This window comes from Rhinolophus ferrumequinum, chromosome 21, assembly GCF_004115265.2.
Source record: "Rhinolophus ferrumequinum isolate MPI-CBG mRhiFer1 chromosome 21, mRhiFer1_v1.p, whole genome shotgun sequence".
In the NCBI taxonomy this organism is placed as follows: domain Eukaryota; kingdom Metazoa; phylum Chordata; class Mammalia; order Chiroptera; family Rhinolophidae; genus Rhinolophus; species Rhinolophus ferrumequinum.
This window is the reverse complement of record NC_046304.1, coordinates 35,782,609-35,802,553: the sequence shown is the minus strand read 5'-3', so window position 1 is coordinate 35,802,553 and position 19,945 is coordinate 35,782,609. Positions and strand designations below refer to the sequence as shown.

At 53.4% G+C, this 19,945-nt stretch overlaps 1 protein-coding gene across 2 annotated transcripts in view; it reads right to left on the bottom strand.

The window, feature by feature from the left end:
- Window positions 1–19,945, bottom strand: part of LASP1 (LIM and SH3 protein 1) — a 35,902-nt gene that overhangs the window by 10,763 nt on the left and 5,194 nt on the right. The window contains exons 2-4 of one of the 2 annotated variants that reach the window (XM_033090001.1): window positions 17,909–18,003; window positions 8,939–9,023; window positions 2,590–2,697 (exon numbers count right to left, since the gene is read on the bottom strand). In XM_033090001.1, coding sequence (XP_032945892.1) covers window positions 2,590–2,697; window positions 8,939–9,023; window positions 17,909–18,003 — 288 coding nt within the window. Of the gene's footprint in view, window positions 1–2,589; window positions 2,698–8,938; window positions 9,024–17,908; window positions 18,004–19,945 lie in introns of those variants that run through there. The other variant, XM_033090002.1, reaches the window with a different exon arrangement.

The window sequence follows — 19,945 nt, the reverse complement described above, 5'->3', positions numbered from 1 at the left end:
TTGTTTTTAAAATGCTCTTGCTGGTAAACCCTCATCTGTGGCATATTCCTCCAGGGAAGCAAATCTTCATCTCTTTACAAGATGGCATGACCTATGGAAACAGCTAGGAGTCATTGGGTGCTAACCTGGCAACTGAGGGACAAGCTATATACAGATATACTATTTTGGATACAAAACAAAAGGAGTGGCTCTAAACACCATCTTTCCCAAAACTCTTCTGGAGGTGGGACAAGTTAACAATGGCTCTAAGCATGGTTTAAAGTTCCCTTGGAGTTGTGGGATGTGGCCAGGACTGGCACCCTCTGACTTAGGGTTTGGTGAAGCTTTTTCAGACTCTTAGGTGATGGTTCTCAAACTTCAGTGAGCAGCACAGTAACCTAGGGAATGTGTTTAAAATACTGGTTCCTGGGCCACGCTCTCCGAGATGCTGAGTTAGACAGCCCAGGGAGGGAGCCTACAAGTCTGCATTTTCAATAAACCTTCCCCCGTGATTCTCTACAGTTGTCAGGAGGCCCACATCTGACATACTCTAATTGCAGTCATTAAAACCAAGAGTCTTCTAGCTTTGTGGTCACACCTCACAGGTCCCAGCTAAAGCTGCAAAAGCAGAACCAGGTCAGGGTCAAGTCACCTCCCCCGCCTCAGAGCAGAGGACAATCAGCTAATTGCAGCCCAGTGGTTAATGATAAGATGGTTATCTCCTTAGGTGTGGGTGTCTTTGGCCACATAAGCTCTGTTACCAGGACTCCTCAGACAGTAAGTAACACATCCAATAACTGTGGCAGGGGGGGAAGGAGAAGAGCAGGTGCCACAGGCTGGGTGTGTGGAGTATTCTGGAAGCCTTCCAGAAAGGGAGGCAGGAATGACTAGGCTTGCTTTTCTCCCCCCACCCCAAACCCACAGGCTGGAAGCAATGAGTGCATGTACTGGGGTGGTAGGTGGGGAGCAAGCATCAATGGTAAAAGACAAGAATCTTCATAATGAAAAGCCACAGAGGTTGGAGAGTCAAGTTTCCAGCTTTGTGAGCCATTCCAGCTTTTTCCCCCATTACCCAGGCTTCCTTCAGCCTTCTTTCCCCTTTCCTTGTGGTAAGCTCCAGGACACAGACCTTCTTTCCCTCTTCTTTACCTTTGGCCAGGTCCTGGCTTATAAAGGAGCAACTGAGACAGGCTGTTTTGTTCTGTTTTGTTTTTCGTGGGGGTGGTGTTATTGTCCTGGAAGGCATGCCCTCCTAGCCCAAGGGAAGACCTCCATTTCCTCAAGCCACGAATTTCAAACTGCAGGTCAACAACCCAGTTGTGAAACCCATCCAGTTAAGTCTGCAAGCCGCATCTTTACCAAATAAAATAGAAGAAAAATATCTGAGTGCCCTCTGGTAGTAAGGACTTTTCCATTCAAGTTTCAATTCTGTTTTCTCTCTAAATAAGCAGGCCTGCCTGGTGGGTCACAATGTGAAAGGTATTTCATGTTGTGGGTTGCAGTCAAAGTTTGAAAGCCGTAGTCTTGGGCATGGTTGGTTCTTCTGGCTTGGGCCCTGGCTTCTGAAAGCCCCCTCACCACTGTGGAAGCCCACTCGAAGCACAGCCCGGGTGACCTCTAGAAGGGGCGTCCTGCCAAGGAGGTCAGCTAAGGGGATGGATGCCTAGGGGTGGGTGCCGGTTGGGCTACCTGAGATCCAGGCCCTCCACAGCCTCTATCCCCAGTCCCTCAGCAGAGCGACACTGGGTAATTCACTGACCCCTTCCTATTCCAGACAGGAAGACAACTACTTGCCTAATCCTTCATTTGTAGGACCTCCCAGCCCAGCTGGCTGGGTACTCCCTGCAGCCCCAAGACCCTGTGCACGGGTCTGTAGCCCATGTGCCATGCTGTGGCTCACAGAGGCACCCCACCCCCACATGTCCAAAGCCCTCTAGGCAGCCTCCCCACAAGGCCAGAACCACATGGGCTGCTGGTCTATGGCTCGGCCAACCAGAAAATTGAGGCCTGTACCCTGGCCACAGGTCCCCTGGGGCCCATTGATCCACCGCCCACACTCCACACCTAGCCACACCAGACACTGCTGACCATCCTGGGCCCAGACCAGGAGGTGTGGGGCCGGCAGGCAAAGCCGGCTAGGGTTTTTACACAGGAAGGAAGAGCAAGCCAAGGTGGGGGAGGAAGCTGAGGGAGGGCGGAAATGACTGCAATGTCAGTACCCAAAGGCAGACAAGGGGGAGGCCGGCCCCTCCCCACCCCTGCCACCCAGTTTTGACCTTTGTGCTCAGACAAAACACCTAACCTGGACCCCCACCATGGCCAGGGAAAACCCCCACAAAATTTCAAAGAAAGTGGGGGGTGATTGAGCATACAGGCCCTCCCTGCCACCCCCCCCAAAGTACAGTCCTTTGAAAGCAAAAATGCTATGTGGGCAGAAGGTAGCAAAGGGAGAGTCTGGGGTGCAGAGAACCCCAAAATCTTCCCTCTGCTCAAGCAGCCATCAGCCAGGCCCACCCAGGTGCCTCATTCATGTCAGCCAGACTGGCAGGGAGGGAGCAAGAAGGAAGGGCAGCAGGTTGGTGTGGGTACCATGGGGACCGGGGATCTTACATTACTGATCTGGTCCTGGGTCTTCTTGATTCTCTGGAGTTCGGGTGTGTCTGCCACCACGCTGAAGCCTTTGCCCTTGTTCTTCTCAAACTCTTCCTTATAGCGTACCTGGAGGACCAAGGGGGAGACAGACTAGAGTCAAGCCAGGGAGAGCACAGAGGGCCAGCCTGTGCCCACCTCTGAGGCAGCAACCAGCCAGGAGAGAGATCCTGACCAGAAATCCCCCTGTAGTGATATCCACCCCCACCCCCAAACTCAAAGTAGAAGACTTAACCAAAAAGTGTTAGACTAATAATGATAATCCATTAACACGTATTCAGTGCATTCTGAGTACCAAGTGCTTTACACGAACCATCTCATTTCAATCTTACCATATACTATTATTACCTCCATTTTGCAGATAAGGAAACTGAACTGTAGGAAACGTCTGGAGTCACCAAGATCCAGTCTTGTCTGCCTGGCCTCATCTGCCTGATCCCTGACCCTTCATTGCCAGCCCATCCTGCCTGAAAGCTATAGGAAGAAGGTTCTTTCCAGAGCTCCAAATCCTGCCCCAGGCTTCACCCTAGCCAGGATATGGGCCCTACTCACCGAGAGTTTTTAAGCTACCAGCTGAATGGGGGCTGTGCCAAGGGACAAAGTTGGTGCCTGGCAAGGAGGGTGGGGAGACAGCCACTCGAAGACTTACTCAATGGGCCTTTGACAGGCCCCAGCAGCTTCCTGGAACCTGCCAGACCAGCTTCTGAGGTCAACACCACAGGAAGGGACAAAACTGGTGAGGGTCTGACAACACTTCAGAACAGGGTTCCAAGCTCTAGGGAAGAACCCTACCTGCTCTCCCTCTTCTGAGAATTCCATGGAAAATCGAGTACTAGAGGGACTCAAGTCAGACAGCAGAAAGGACTTCCCAAACACTAAAGGAATTGAAATATGAGGATAATCTTGTTCCCCCCACCCCAGGAGGTTTAATGAACAGAATGGAAGCTGGAAATGCCCATGGGACAGAGAACTGTTCCTTGGCTTCCAGAGACTTGACTGTCCACCTCAGCAGCCAGCTGTTCCGAACCCCACCAGCTGCCTGGATTTCCTCCAGGGGGGCTGCACTGTCCTGGAAGCAGGTCAGCCCAGGACATGAGGCCCAGGACCTTGGGAGTTTCCAGGATGACAAACCCAGGCAGCTCCCAGGCATGGATGGAATCATCCAGCTGCAGTACTACACTGCACTATGACCCAACTGACAACACACGTGGACTGCCAGCGCCCCACCTGTCAGTTCCTCTGCACACCTTGGGGTCCTTGTTTGTCCCCTGGAGCCCCAGCTCATCCATCCATGGGCTTCGTCCTACAAGGTTCCAGAACCTCCTTTGTTCCGGACTAAAAACAAAGGCCTGGACATGCTAGTTCCCATCAGACTGGAAGTTCACACAATGAACACAGGTACAAACCCACCCCAGGGGCCCAGAACTGCCCAGCAGCGGCCCATCCACGGTGACTCTTAGTGCTGGCGGTGGGGGGAACCCTCTGGGAAAGGGGCATCAGGCAGGTAAGGCACTTAAGAGTCAGAAAAATGTAGCTTCAGATACAGAAACCCCAAATCCAAGGCCTTCAGCCTTGGTTTCCTCACTTGTAAAAGGGTGGTCATGGGAATCATTGGGAGGGGGCTTTCTATCACCAAGCAAGGGCGAAGAGCCAGCGGGAGCTACCAGTAACACAGGCTCAGCCTCCCGACTGCTAAATGATCTTGGGCCAATGACTTCATCTCTTGGGCCTCAGTTTACAAGTCTGTAAAACAGGGATCATAAAACCACCCTTTCCAATCAATGGTACAGATTACAGACAGTGGCTCTAAAGCAGCCATCACAGCATGGAACACGCGAATGGGTTCACCACGTACTGATAAGGGTAGTTGTGAAAGTGCTTTGTCCACGATAAAGTGCTGAACAAACGCCAGTCCCCCACTCCTTCCTCTACTTCCTGGCCTGGCAAGGGTCAGGCCCCTAATCCAGGGGAATAATTACCATGGCAACCCTGTGATGACATCAGTGGGTTCCCAGGCTCAGGAATTACCTCTCCCTCCCAGCCGGGGAAGGATAATTCATTTCACTTCTGGCACAGGGACCCAGAGAGGGCGGGTGTGAGGTAGAGTGAAGACCAAGAAAAGACACATAACACCACTTTGCTGTGTGTCCCTGGGCAAGTCAGTCCCCCTCCCCCCAAGTCCCCTGAGAGGGACTGGCTAGCTGATCTCTAAAAGCACTCCCAGCTCTGGAGTTTGTGACCATTTTTAAGCACCTGCAGGCCCTGACTGGAGAATCAAGGTAGGGAAGGTTCTGAGAGGCTGTTTTTGGTACTGGAGTGGGTGACAGGTAAAAAGTGGGAGTGAGGTATGTGGGAGGGACTTGACTGGAGTCCGTCCATCAGGGGTGTGGGGTCTCTGAGGAGGAAAAGGTCCTGCCCAAGGTCACTTGACCCAGTTGTTGGTAGGGCCAGGCTGCAACTCAGGGCTGTGGCGGAATGACTCTATGCCTGGGAGGAGCCTGGGCCTCTCACCCTGGAAAGCCCCAAGGCCAGGCCAGGACTGATGCCTGAGGCTCCTCAAGCCCAAACAACCACCGCTCAAGAAACTCTACTTTTTATATGTAGATTTAATTAAATATTCTCCCATTATCACTTATCCCAGCAAAATAGTAGGTACAAATAAATGTTTGCTGGGGAAATGATGAATGAATCAAATGCAGACACAAAACCTCCAAACAAACAGGCAGCACAATTTGGGGAAAAACTGCCTTGCTGACCCAACAAGAGGAAAGATCATGACTTTAGAAATGTATTGAAAAAAAATACAATACCAACAAGTTTCACTTATTATGTGCCTATTATATGCTGAGCCCACATACACTGTAACCCACCCACTTCTAACAACAACAACAACAACAACACAACAAATGAGCTTTGAAATTTAGACACAGATAGGGAGGAGAGCAAATGACAAAGGGCAGTGCTGGAAGCAATCATCAGGTTTCTGTCTGCTTCAGCTTCATCATGCCCAACTTCCATTTCCTTCCCTTTCCTCTCCAGGAGAATAGTAATAGCAAACATTTACTGAGTGCTGACTCCATGCCAGGAACTGTTCTAAATGTCTGACGTAGCTAACCTCACAACCTTTGGAGAGAGGTATTCCCATTTTACAGATGAAGGCACTCAGGCTCAGAGAGTTTAAATAACTTGCCCAAGGTCACATAGCTAACGGTGGCAGATCCAAGATTCCACCTTCGGCCAGCCAACTCAGGCTCAGTCACACAGCACAGGTATGCGGTCTGCAGGTCACAGGGTCCAAGATAAGAGAGCAGGAACCTTGCCCCAGGGCAGGCATAGGGCTCTCCTGTCCCATGTGATAAGTCCTAAGTTGTACTGGGATTGCACAGCACCGTGAAGGCACGTGACAATGAGGGGGAAAATGAAAGAGACATTCTCCTCACACTTGTGCCTGGGCTCGGGGGGCTGCACAGACACCCCCAGCTCAGCCCCACTCCAAAGATGCTGCCTGTGCTCAGTGTGGGGTGCGGGGTGGGAGAGCTGCAGGGTGGGGTGGGGGGTGTTGGGGCCCCCGCTGCCTATTCCCTGCCTCAGCCGGGCCTGGGCAGGACCACCCAGAGGGTCATTTCTGGTCAGCTCTGTGGTTACCTCCCCCGCAGGGGAGGCTCCAGGTGTCCCAGACACCCAAAGTACCACTTGGGGAACCAATCTAGAGATGGAAAAACAAATAAAATTGAAATAGCACAGGCAGCTTCCCAGAGACCGAGTAGGGCTGAGATACACCGATGCAGGCCAGGAAGGGGCCCTGGAAAGAGACCAGCTGACACCCTGGTGGGGTGGGGCAGGGTAGGCAGAGGAGGCTCCCACTTCCCTTCCTGCCAGCCACAGGCGGCTAGAGCCAGCCCTGCCCCCCCACGGCGGCCACAGCAACCAGACCTGTCACCATCCAGGCCAGGCCAGCTCAGCTCTTCCAAGCCTCAGAACAGGCCCAGCCCCCAACCTCTAGGCAACTGGGGTTTTGCTGTCCCCATTTTACCAGACTTTAAAAAATAAAGCCATGAAAGGCAAGTGGCCAGGCTCAGACCACACAGCTGGGGGAGGTGGAAGGGAGACAGAACCAGGCTGCAAAGAGAGCAGGTCCTGTCTCCATGCTGTGCCTACCTCCACCGCCAGCCCCTGAGGAGCCCAACTACAGGAGATCAGAGCTATGCTCTCAGTGCAAAGCCCTGACTCCCAGGGCTCACACCTCTCAAAGCAGAAAGGATGAGATTGTCCACCTACCTCCCTCCCTTAGAGCCCAGCTCTAAGCCTCTCAAAGTATGTCTGTGGGGCCAAAATCTCTCATCAGAATCACCAGGGCAGTCCAAATGCAGATTCCTAGTCTCCACTCAGAATTCCCTTGGATGGGTCCTAGGAATCTGCATTCTAACAAGCCCCCCAGTTCCCGCTGGTGACTGGTGCATCCTGTGAATAGAAAGCATGGGGCTGGGGGCCACAGCAGGCTGCAGAACTAAGAGCAAAGGGCTTGAAACCTGCACTTGGGCAAGTGGCATGGCCTCTCTAAATCTCAATGTCCCCATCTGTCCAATGTGGGTAACAAGAATCCCGCCTTCATTCGCTGGTTGTGAGGATTAAACGAGGTCCAGGCCTGGCCCTCACTGAGGACCTAACAGAGAGTGACTACTATTCTTCCATGATTTCCCCAGGCTGCCTGAGAGTCAGAAGCCCGGAAACCCAGAGGACGACCCAGAGGGCCCCTGGGGGACAGGTACGTACCCCTCAGGGATCGGGTTCCAAGGGCAAAAAGAGCTGCAGCCAAGCTTTTGTGGAACCAACAAAGGCTGAGGGAATTAGCCCAGTTCAAATTTCTCCTCCTGGGAGTATGGGCGTGCGTGCGTTTGTTTGTGTGTGTCCCTTGCCTCTACCTAAGCGTGTGCACACACTACCTATGGACCTGCGCCTTCCCAAAGATCCATCGTCCCCTCCCACACCTCTTCCTCCAGGTCCCTCTGATGGGGCTTCTAGCACTTGGGGCTCTGACCGCCCCTCTCAAGATGTGGGTTGAGTACAGGTCACCACCGACGGCCTGCCCTGCTTGTCCCATGATGTCCCTTTCACCTCTGGCCCCAGTGGGCTCCCTACAGGATGGGGAGTCTGGGGCAGTAGTCAGGGCCTGGCTAGGGTCTGGTCAGAATCTTCCCTGTGCAGACCAAGCCCAGGCCCCAGGGCTATCTCAACACCTCTTCCTGCCAGCTGGGCCACCTGGGACTGCTCAGTTGGCAGAGGTCTGGTGTCCCACCAAGTCCCCTAGTAAGTACAACTTTCACCACCGTGGGGGTGGGGGCTGGGCTGGCAGACGAGAGCTTCTGCCAGCTTCCCCCACTTGCTCCCCATCAGTGTGGGCCCCACGCGGACTACACATGGTCAAGGTCACTGTACTCCAGAGTGAAAAAACTAGAGCCCAGATATGAAAGCTTCACTTACCACGTGTGTCCACAGGCAAAGGCTAGTGCCTCTCGGCCTTGGTTCCCTCATCTGACCCCCAGAGTAAGGTCAAGGATAAATGAGGTAAAGTAACTCAAAGCACTTGCTAAGCTACAAGCGTTCTCACCAGCATAAGGGACTATCAGGTCCATTATCAAGATACAGTTCTTAGGGAGTTGGGCAGAGAACCAGAAAGAACACAAGTCTCAAGAGTTAGACAAACCAGCATTCAGTCGTCAGCATCTATTTCCTCCTCCACAAAGTGGGAACAATCCTCCCTTACTGCGTGGTACGCACCATTCCCCACACAGCAGGTGCTCAGGAAAATTAAGCCCAAGGAGACAAAGGCTGACAAGACACCCAGGCGAAGGGCCCCTTTGCAGCCTGGCCTCTGAGGGGAGTAAGAGGTTTGGGGACATGACTACAGAGGGTGGGCTGTGTCACCTCGGACTGGCATGAGCCTGGAGAGCTGAGTTCCCTCTTTTGAGGGTGGGTTTGAGTAGAGAGGGGGGAAAGGGGAACGCTGCCTGGAGGAGGTGGGCTTCAGGAATCCCACGTGAAATTCCCCAGAGCAGAAAGAATCAGACTCCTACACATCTCCAACCCACTTTGGGGAGGGGTGGGGGGCATGCTCTCCCCCCACTCCTTTGATAAAACCAGGAAATATGAAGTAACTGGGTGCAGGGATGGGGGCAAGGAGACAAGGCCAGTGTTAGGATTTTATCCCCTTGGCCTTGAGTAACCCAGAGGGAAAGAGCCCTTGCCAAATGCAAGGGTTACAACAGCCCTTCCTCCCCATCAGGCCCCAGCACCCGCCCCTCCCTCTCACCTGACTCTGGAGCTCGCTCTGTTGCTTGAGACGGAGGTTTTCCGGGGTGTCAGCCACCATGGTGAAAGACTGCTTGGGGTAGTGTCTAGAGGACAGAAAAAACAGAGTGGGGGTCACTTTGGGGAAAAGGCAGGAACCTCTGGGCTTCCCACAGACCCTTGACTCTCTTCTGGCAACTTCCTCTTACCCACGGGCAGCCCCTTCCCCTGCCCCAGCAGTGCGATAGGACTATGGCGTCCACCATCCATGCCGAGCGAAGGCAAGTGTCTCTCAGACTCGGTCTAGGCTGAACTGAGAAGACACAACAGTTTTGAGGGGTTGGCTAGCCTTGAAGAACCGTCCTGAGTCAAAGGGAAGCCATGGGGACACCCTAAGGGTTTCAGATCACCCTCGTTTAGTGATAATCCATGCCTTAGAGTCTACCACATAGGGAAGGCAAGGGAGGAGGGCCAGACTGGATAGAAGATGAGCAATGGGGTCAGGACAATATTTTCAATGAAGACCAGAAATGGAGACCAACCAAGCAGAGGAAGGTCGGGAGGGATACAGAGACAGAAATAAAGGGGGAAAGGACATGTATATCCAGCAGGGCTTCCTGGAGGAGGTGGTAAGAGGAAAAAAAATGCACACATCCAAAGTGGTATTTCAGAGGACTAGCAAGGTCCAACTTAACAGGAGTATAGGCAAGAGAACACCCTGATGCCAGAAAAAAGGTCACCCTCGGGTGACAGATAACACGGTAACATCGGTTGATGTTTGCCCTGTGCTAAAGACGTACATGCCTTAGTTCATCAAATTCTCACAAACACCCTGTTATCCCCCTTCGGCAGATGACAGGACAGAGGTTCAGAGAGGTTAACAATGTGGCCAAGGCACAAGCCAGTAAGTGCTGCCATCCAGATTGGCACCCAGACAATGTGCCCAGGATCCAGCACCCTGCACCAAACCCTCAAATCTCCAGACAAGGAACAGACCAGGGCCCTTTCTCCCAGAAAGAGGGCTGGCTTGGAGGTAGCAGGAGGCAGGGAAGCCCTCACAGCCAAGTCTGCAGGGACCTCCAGGACCATGTGGCCCAATCCCCTAATTTCCCAGAGGAGGAAATAGCATGCTGGCACCGGGCACTTAGGTGTCTTCATAATTAACTTATTTATCGTATCAGTGTATTTATTGTCTTCTCTCACTACTACTTCTCTATGAGGTGAGGGCTTTTTTTAGTCTCTTTTGTTCATTAATTTATCCTAACCTCCTAAAACAGTACCTGGTGTCCAATAAATATTTGTTGAATAAATGAATGTCACACCCGGCATTGAAGCTGGGCCGCGACTAGAACTCAGGTCTCCTGCATCCCACTGGGTCATCACAAATCCCCAGCAAACCAGCTAACGGAGAGGCAGCCCTGCGTCACTGTGGTTTGTGTACACGTGTGGTATGTGAAATGGTTGGGGGTCCACATGCGCCCCAGATATTTCAGGGACTAGTAGGTGGCTTCTCTGAGCAGGAGCTCAGGTCTGGCTATTTTTAGCTACCACACTGTGACGACCAGCAGATTCACAGGCTGTCCCCAGGTAAGAGGTGGGTTGCCTCCTTCCAGACATGTTCCACTCCAGTTGGATGACATGCCCTAGAGCTGGACATAAGCAGACTCCTGCCTCTATGCCCGCAACAAACCTGGCATGTTCTCCAGTCACTCGTACCACCTTGAGCCAAAGCTACTTGTGAACACATGATTTCCCTCGGTGACAGGCAGGACTTGGGGTTTGGAGAACTCAAACAAGGGGGTGGCATGACTAGAGAGGGCACAGGGCTGGACTCTGGTCCTGCCACTGACTCGCTGGGTGACTCTGGCAAATTTTTCTTCTCTCTAGGCTAGTTTCACTCTCTTGGACCTAGTTGATTCTAGCTGTGTCCCAACTCCTAGCCTCCACTGCCCCGCCTGGGTCCTGCCTTCCAGATCAGCCCACTCCCACAGCTGCCTCACCAGAGGGTGGAGGGAGAAGAGACTGAAAGTAAACACAGGCGCCTTCAGCTGGCATGGCCCGCGGATGAAGGTAGGGATAAGTCTGTGGGTCCAGTCCCCAGGCTTGGCCCAAATCCACGAAACCAGGGCCACCCACAGCTGAGGAGTGAAATTCAAAATTCCTGAGCAGTTCCAGGGAAAGGGAGAATCATGAGAAAGACAACAGCAGGAGGGATCTAAGTGAGATCTCTAGCAGAACTGGCTGCCCCTGAGGTCCTAAGAGGAAAGGTTTCAGCGATGACCCACCCACCAAGTCAGCCATTCTCAAGGCTTCATGGGGTGGGGCGTGTGGTGAGAACACCTGAAAGTAGATGATTCATGTGGCAGAGGAGGGAGGTTAGGTCCTAAAGCAGAGGGACGGAAGAGATAAGACCTCCAGGGTACCTTTGGCTAAGGCCTTGAGAAGATGGTGTGGGGTTAGCATTTGATGGGGAAGGGTAGCTGGCAGGCTCGGCAAATACATGTGCACAGAAGCCAGTCTGCAACACTGGAGTGTCCCATTTGCCTGAATGTACAGGGATAAAGCAGAGTGCCAGCTCCAGTAGCCCAAGGTTGGCCAGGCACATGTACCTGCCGTGCACCCTGACCCCGCAGCTCCAAGGCTCCTGCACACACCAGGATTCCTCACACACGATACATGCACAGATGGGCCCTCTGCAGAGATGCACATCTCCTGCACGCCGAGGTCAGCAGTTCCACACGCAACGGTGCTCGTGACAGGCCACATTCACACACTTCCAATACCTCCTACCTTCCACCACAAGGGTCTCAGGAGACCCCAGTATGCAGCAAGTGCCTCCCGGTGGGGTTGGTGGATATTTCACCCTCTATTTAGAGCCATATGAGATCCAGATCTCAGCCCCCCACAGCAATCAGAGCACTAATCCCATCCGGAGAGGACAACCAGCCTAGATGCTGACTGGCTTAATCTGCCAGAGGGAAGAAGGGGATTTTAATCCTGAATCAGATTAAGTAGATTAAAGAGGAGCGCAGAGGCCCCCCATATTTTACCCCCACCTCCTAATCTCCAACCGCAGGCCAGAGGAAGGCAGGCAGACATGCTGGGCTATATTCCTCCTGCTGGGTCAACAATGTCCCCTCCCTACAGCCCCCAGCCCTGGTGAGACAACCCTGCCTGCCTTTCCCTTTCCCTGCTCACTGCGCTTCAGGTTCCCATGGCAACCTCATCCTCAGCTCTAGGCAGGAGAGCAGGGAGAGGGGAGAGAGGGAGAGGGGAGAGAGGCAGAGAGAGAGAGAGAGAGAGAGAGAGAGAGGGAGAGAGGGAGAGAGGGAGAGAGAGGCAGTTTGTGGGGGTGGGGAAGAGGCAGACACCAAGGGTATTCTCAACTGCGGAGGACCCAGGAAGAGAAAACCGGGAGACTGTGTCTGCAGGCTCCTTGTAGACAATTTAGGTAAGGAAGACCTAGAGAGGGAGACACAGCAGCATCAGCGCTGTGCCCCTCACCCACCATGACTGCCCTGGAAAGGGCTCCAAACGATTTGACCTCCTTCCAGAAACCACTGCTGGGAATTTCACCTTTTCCCTAGCTCTCTGTCCTCAGGTGGAAACTCTGCCCACCCACTACCCTCACGTCCCAGTAGAGATGGATGGATGCATGTGAACGCCAATCTGGGCACCAAGACAGAAGAGGGGCCAGCCACCCCCAGCTAGTGACCCCACTGGAATCCCAGCACCACCACCACTGGGCCATGGTGAGCGAACAGGGGGCCAGGATGGGGAGAACCCGGTGTGCCAAGCCGGGCCTGGAGCTAGGTCCAGAGCACAGCTGCTCTTTGTCCCTTCCTGGGCCAGCCTGCACCCAGCCCCTTGTTAATCATTCAACACCGTGGGGCCTCTGCAAGGCTCCTCCCCATCCTTGATAGGAGTATCAACTGCTCAGGGGAACAGAGGCCTGGAGAGAGCCCACAGGACCGGAAGGCTGGGGACAGGGGAAGAGATCGAGCATCCATGAGGGTAATCAGGAAGCTGTTAGCAGTAGCCTAGGCCTCCAAGCACACGAAGTGACTTCTTGATACTCATACGTGTCCCTTGCACATTCCCTTTTGAAATCAACCACAACGCTTTGGGCTAAAAAGGTCGGCGTTATTAATGTGCCCATTTTATAGATAGAGACACTGAGGTTCAGTGTCAAGGACCAAGGCCTTGTCCAGTGTACTCTCCTCTCCACCATGGCTACCCAGCCAGCTAAGAGCAAAGTGACATCTCTCTCTGTCTCTCAGGTGAACCCCAGTCTACTCCCAGCTCTCAGACCTTTGGGGAAAGATGTGCCTGGCAGGTTGAGTGGAGTACAAAGTAATTCATCTTTCAAACCCAACCTGTTTCCTAGCTGGGCCATTATGAGAGACCCCAGGGGTATTCCTGCTCAGAGGGACTGTGAGGGCAGGCAGGATGAGGAGAAACTGCTAGGCCCCTACTTATGGGCTTACTGGGGACAGGGACAGCTTGTTGGGCACAGCTTCCCTCCCAGTCCTCCAGAGGCAGAAGGAACACAGACCACAGAGCCTGAAAACCCAGTGGCCCCCTTTGCATGCAACCTCACCCCTTCCAGCCTCGGACCCCTTCAAAAACCACAGCTTTTTGTTCAAGGAGGAACAAAAATACATCAACAAAAGCAACAAGGAGCCTTTGGTTTTACCAAAAGGGGGAAAAGAAAAAAAAACAGTCCCGACATCCTGCCTCTGGAAGAAGCTGCTGATCCCCCTGCCGGGAACACTGCCCATGGGCAGCGGGGAGGGCTCCCTTCTAACCCAGTTTCTCACCAGTCCCCCAGGCCGAAGGGCTGAAGTGGTGGGGAGAGGAAGCAACAAGGAGGCATTGTTTGACCAGAGAAAAATAATGAGCAGCCAGAAAGATCAAGGCTAGATGTGAAGAAGAACTTAGCAGCCCTCAGGAGTTGGAGACAAAAATGAAAAATTAATGTGAGCTCCTGCCCCTGATGGCAATACATAAAGAGAAATAATTCTGCCAAGTTGGGCAAGGTATGGAAACACTGGACCTCAGTTTTCCCATCTATGAAATGGGCATGCTAAGAAGCAAAGTGACTCCTAAGGTTCCTTGAGGTCCTGACATCTCTGAGTGCAAGGACTTGGGGGTGAGAGTGAGGTGTGGAGTCTCCCTGTTTTGATGCCCCTGACACTGTGACACTGTGGATGCCCCTGAGCAGGCCTCCTCTGTCCCAAACACACACCATACACACTACTTCCACTCACACTCTTGGTGCTACCCCCAGCTCCCTAAGACATCTGATCCCATTTTGCCCAGTCAGAGGCAGAGAATTCTGGGGAGACAGGAAAGCCCCAGACCCCAGACCTAGATTTGCCCACCAGTGTCCCATCGCGTAAGAGCTCTGGGATCTGAGACAGTGTGCTAGAATCCAGAGACACTTTGAGCACCCAGCTCCACCAGCACAGGCCCACCCTGCTTACTGAAGCCTAGCAGAAGGAGCAGGACGACAGGTCCTTGTTCCTCAGAAGCAGGGACATCTCTACCCTTGTCAGCCCCTCATGCCACAGCTCAAGGAAACTGAAGGATGGACCTCGGATATCTGCAGTCAGTGAAGAGGGTAAGGGTGCAACTGAGCACCTCCCTTTCTTCACTGATCCATGTCCAATCCCCACTTGACACCCCGAAGGCTGGTTTCCCTGGCCTGCAACTCCACACCGGGTCTGCAGCACCCACTGAGGCATGGCCCTCAAGGAGGAAGGAATAGCACATTTCTCCCCATCCCCACCCCATGCCTGACCTCCAGACTCAGAGACTATTTGCATGGAAACAAAGCAGCAGGTTTATGGTGTAGATCTGCCCCACTTTCAGAAACTGTAGTTTACAAAACAAATAGTCGAGGCCATAAATATTCCTCTAACCAACAGAGCAGACTCACACCACCTGCCTAGAAGCTTCAAGAAAGAATTCAGTTAATAGTGGTTCTTCCAAAACTGGCTATTGTGCAAAAGTGGGCATGCACACTTCTACCTTGCCAGGGAAGTGTGAACACAAATGCAGCCTATTCAGTCTGCCTCTCTGGTGTTTCTCCCCAGCCCCACGTCTGGCAGCGTGTGTGTCTGGATACACCAGCACGTGCATAAGTGCACATCCATGGGGGTCCACCGCTACCCGGCAGGCCGGCAGTGAACTCTAGCCTGTGTTCTCCCCGCTGCCTCACCCTAAAGCAAATCTGGTACAAGGAGAGAAATAAAAGAGGCCTTTTTGCTGTTTACAGTCCCTTTCCAGAACTTACATCTCAGTAGAGAGAAACCACCGGGGAAAGACAGACAGCTTTCTTCTCTCTTGACCACCCCACTGTGAGATTCTGGCTCGGGGACTAGCCAGAGATAGGCAGAGTGTAAAGACCACCCTGTACACCAAACATAATCACTCACTGGGTGGGCACAACTCCCTGGCAAAGTGCCAGGAAAGACCACCTGCCCCTCTAGGTTCTGAGTGGGAGGTGCTGCTGAGAAGGAAACCAGGCCTTGGTCCACAGAGCAAGGCCAGGATGGGAATTAGGGCAAAGATACACCCTGGAAGCCTCAGGATTCGGAACTTGAATGTCACTGGAGGCTGGGGCGGGAGGCAGGAAGAGCACAGGAAGTGAGGAATGAGAGCGAACACTCAGGACAGTGCCTGGCACTTCGCTGGTGTTCAAAACTCTTTGGTCTCAAGTCCAGTGTCCCAGCGGAGGAAGTCTGAAGCATGGGAAAACCGAGGCTCAGACAGGTCCAGAGGCGCTCCTTGCAGGCCAGGCCTGCATATGATTTATCCCGGAATTTCCATGTCTGGATAGCTGGCACAGACCACCTGCTTAGCAGAAGCTGGCTGAGGGAGTGTGAATGCCTCGGGCAAGGGGCTACAATAGCTGGAGTGAAACACAGCTGGGCCACAAAGCCCCCATGTCTTCTCCTTCCCAGATAATGTCCCAGCTAGGTGGCACAGGCCAAGGTGGTAAAGACTAGGAGATCCGGAAGGGCTCAACCTGCTTCTCTGGCTGGGGGCCAGGCGACAGATGGGGGAACCTCTGCCTGGGCAGGTTGGAAGCAGCAACGAGGGAGGGGTGCTTCATCTTCCGCCTTCCCTAGAGCTCCCCAACCTCTGTAAGGAGGTCCCCACTCCACTTGCTGCAGCCTCCCCAGAAGAGGGTGAGAAAATAAAGCTGGGACTTTGGCACTAGGCTGAGAAAATACAGAGAAAACAAGGATAAGCCTCTGATTTTTCTCCACCTCCCAATGCTCACTGAATTCTAGACTCCAGGAATCGGGAAGAGCATCGGTCCCCGCCACCTGCTGGGCTCAGGGCTCAGCCAGATTTCTGCCTGCAAGGGTGGAAGCTCAGAAGCTGTTCCCAGAAGGGCCTCAGTGCCCAACATCTAGCCTGAAGCGGTCCAGCAAACAAGGCGTTAAAACTGCCCAGGCCTCTGGCTTTGCTGAACCCCACCCCACTCCCCAACAGAGGGAGGAAGTGGCAGAGAATCAGGGCTTGTGTGAGCCCTTAAGAATTTGAAGAATGTCCCATTTCCCTTGGGGGGTGGGAGGGGTTGGTGGGGGGAAGAGGACCAGTGGAAGCTAACAGAAGGGGCAGCTGAGTTGGGATGGAGCTATAACCCGCTTTCTACCCCAGGAAACCTTCCCAGTGCCCTAATCCCTCCCAGAAGGGACAACACACACATTGCTTCTTGAGTGTGAGATTTTTATCAGAAATCTGTTTTCCCAGTACCTGGCACAGGTTAGCATGTAACAGCAGGCAGGCAATACCTGTCTGATGAATGAGAAAACCCCAAGGAGATGAAGCTGTGGTATTAGCAGGGGTGGGGGTGCAGTAAGGGAGAGGCAGCCTTTCAAAGGGGTTTAAGTCCCCAATCCCTCTTAGACAAGTCCAAAAGTTCCCCTCCTGGGTGAACTTGAGCTGCAAACAGCCTCCTGACTAGGATTTCAGAAAAAAAAAATCTGGACTCCAATCAGATACTGAATTGTTTTGAATACTGATCTTGCCACAGACTTGAAGTGACTTGACCTTCTGAAGCCCCCACCTACCATGTTTCCCCAAAAAATAAGACCGGGTCTTATAATAATTTTTACTCCAAAAGACACATTAGGGCTTATGTTCAGGGGATGTCATCCTGAAAAATCATGCTAGGACTTATTTTCCGGTGGTCTTATTTTCGGGGAAATAGGGTGGCAAAGTGGCTCTGAGATCCTGCATGTGCCATGGACCTGCCATGAGTTTGCAAGAAGTCACGCCTAAGATGGAGGGGTTGGTACAGCATGGGAGGGGGGAACCCCACCTCTACCCACCTCCCTGCAGCAGGCCAGGCTCCAAGTCCCACTGCAGAAACAAGAGTCCAAGCTAACTCCACAGGAAAAGACGGGAAGGTCTGTGCAGCCTCCCTCACCAGGCAGGGACGAGCTCTGCCCTGGGCCAAGCCACCTTCCTGTTGCCCCCACTTCTTAAGAAATGAACACTAGGAAGCGCTGCAGCCAGGAGCCCCCAAAGCCTAGTGCCCAGACTCTCTGGTAGGGGGCCAGGTAATAGGAGGAGACAGTCAACTGCTCTTACAGGAAGAGAAATGAGGGAAGGAAAAGCAGAGAAGACAGCTGGGCAGAAACAGGGCAGGTCACTTTTTCTGGAAAGACCACACTGGATCCCTTCCTTGCAGCAGGGTGCAGTGGGAAGAACATGCTTGCTTTACTGGGTTTGAACTAGCCTCTCACTTGCCATGTAATCTTGGGAAAGTCGCCTCCCTTCCCCAAACCTGTTTCTTTCTCTGTAAAAGGTGAGTGATAAGAACCCTGCATCCAGCTGTGATAAGGACTAAATGTGATTGACACTACCAGTGTGCAGTGCTCGACAATGTCACCTTGTGGGTATTAGAACAGAAGGTAGAATGAGGGAGAGAGCTGAGGGGCCCGCCCAGCCCCCTGCCCAAGGCAGGACTCACGCATTGCAGTAGGGTTTCTTCTCGTAGCCCTTGTAGTTCTTCATGTTGAGTGTCATCTTGCAGGTCTCGCAATGGAAGCATGCTTTATGCCAGAACTGGGGACAGAGGCAGAGGGAGGACACCTGTCAGACACCAGTACTTCAGGGAGGGGGGCTCAGGCCTTAGGAAAGAGTGTTCCATCCCGGGGATGGAACATAGAATCACCCTGAATGAGCTAGGGACATCTCAGTTCACAGAGGCTCTGGCAGCTGCTGACACTCCCCTCCCTTTCCCCACCAGCCAGCCATTTGAGCTGTCAGGAGGGGACGAAGGGCAAACATGAAGGATGAGTGAGGAAGAGGCCGGTAATAGTAGTGGCAAGCTGTCCCCAAAAGGTCAGCTCCACCTCTCCAGGCCACTCCTGCTGCCCCCAGCTGGAGAAGCCTCATTGCTTATGCAAACCTGCACCAGGGTTGCTAAGAAGCCGCAGCTGAAAGTGAGGGGCAGCTCCTCAGTCTTGACAAGGCCTAGAGAAGAAAAGGAGGGCCCAGCCCCTGAGCACCCAGAGTACCCAGGCTGGAAACCCAGGCCCTCCTAGCTCCCACACCAGGATTTCCCAACACGTGTGAGCCTCAATGATGCTCCAGCTCTGACACCTCCCACTTTCTGTGGGACCCCGACCATAGGTAGGGGTGGGTGCTCTAGCTCTGCCACCACTCCTACACCCTTTTCCCCTTCCATCACCCTTCTCCCACCTGTCTGGTAGGAGAGCACCCAGCAGCTGGTCTCCCTGAGACACTGAAGAACTCTGCTTAAAAGCCTTGGAGGGGGAGCCCCCATAGTGGCTATCAAAGCTCCACACTGACTAGCTGTGTGCCCTTGGTCACCCCTGGGCCATTTCCAGGTCTGTAGAATGAAAAGGATCCCTGTCCTTCCTGGGACTAAATGAGAAATCACCTACAAAGCCCGCAGCACAGCGTTTGGCACCTCTAAGTACCTGAACGTTAGATGCTGGGCACAGAGACATGGACCTCAGCCGAGAAGCCTCAGCTGCTCACATTGGAGGCTTGTGTGTGTTGGGGTGCTGGTGGGGCTTCACTGTGCCCAGCCACAGCTACAATGCGGGTGAGAATAAGTGACAGGTAAGACTCTGCAAAGCCCAGAGGCCTGGAATGGTCTTGGAACAACCAAGACCATTCCAGGGTGGCCGATGGAGGGGAACAGAGTTGAAGGTCATGAGGGAAAGGGAAGGATGCGACAGAAGTGACCCCATCCTAAGAAATGTGGATGCTGGGACAAACCCATGCAAATGAGATCTAAACTTACCCCCGGTAGCTCATGATGAGACCCAGAATCTGCATGAACCCAGAGTCCAGCTTCCAGGAGCCCAGAATCCGGGCTGCCTGGGTGACCTGGCTAGCCTGTCTCTGCCCCATTTCTCAGCAGTCAAGGGAGACACTCCTGACCCCTCCAGGAAGGAGGCCAAAAGCCAGGAAAGGGCCCAGGGAGACTTTTGAAGGTGACCAGCACAGGGCTGGTTCTTGGCCATGGGTCAAGGAATTCCCCCAAGGCAGTGCTTTTCAAAACGTGTTTCCCCGACAAGGACAGAAAAAAAAATACCATCTCCCCTACCCTGCCCCAGTTCAACCAGAGACCATGGGGTCATCTGGGGGGTAATCGCCTTCTAATAGGGTATTTCCCCTGTCAAGGGGACCCAAAGGACTCTCCAATGGTGGAATACTAAATGAAGTGATAAGAGAACCAGTTTTTTGGGAAGAAGGCCACCTGCAAGTCTGGAAGCAAAGGGATAGCTGGTCTAAACTTGGCTCCCACCCCAACCGGGTCCTATCCCAGAGCCCAGCCCAGACTCCTCCTGATACAAAACCCCAACACATACAACCCACCCACCAGAAAACTAGGACAGGGTCGTCCCTGCCCACATCAGCCCCCCTGAGTGATAGCCCCTCTCCCGCCCCCAGTGCCTGGGAGGCACTGGCAGAGTGCCCCAGCACTGTCACCACCCAGTCTGCTGGCCTCTGCCTGCTTAGCTGCACATGC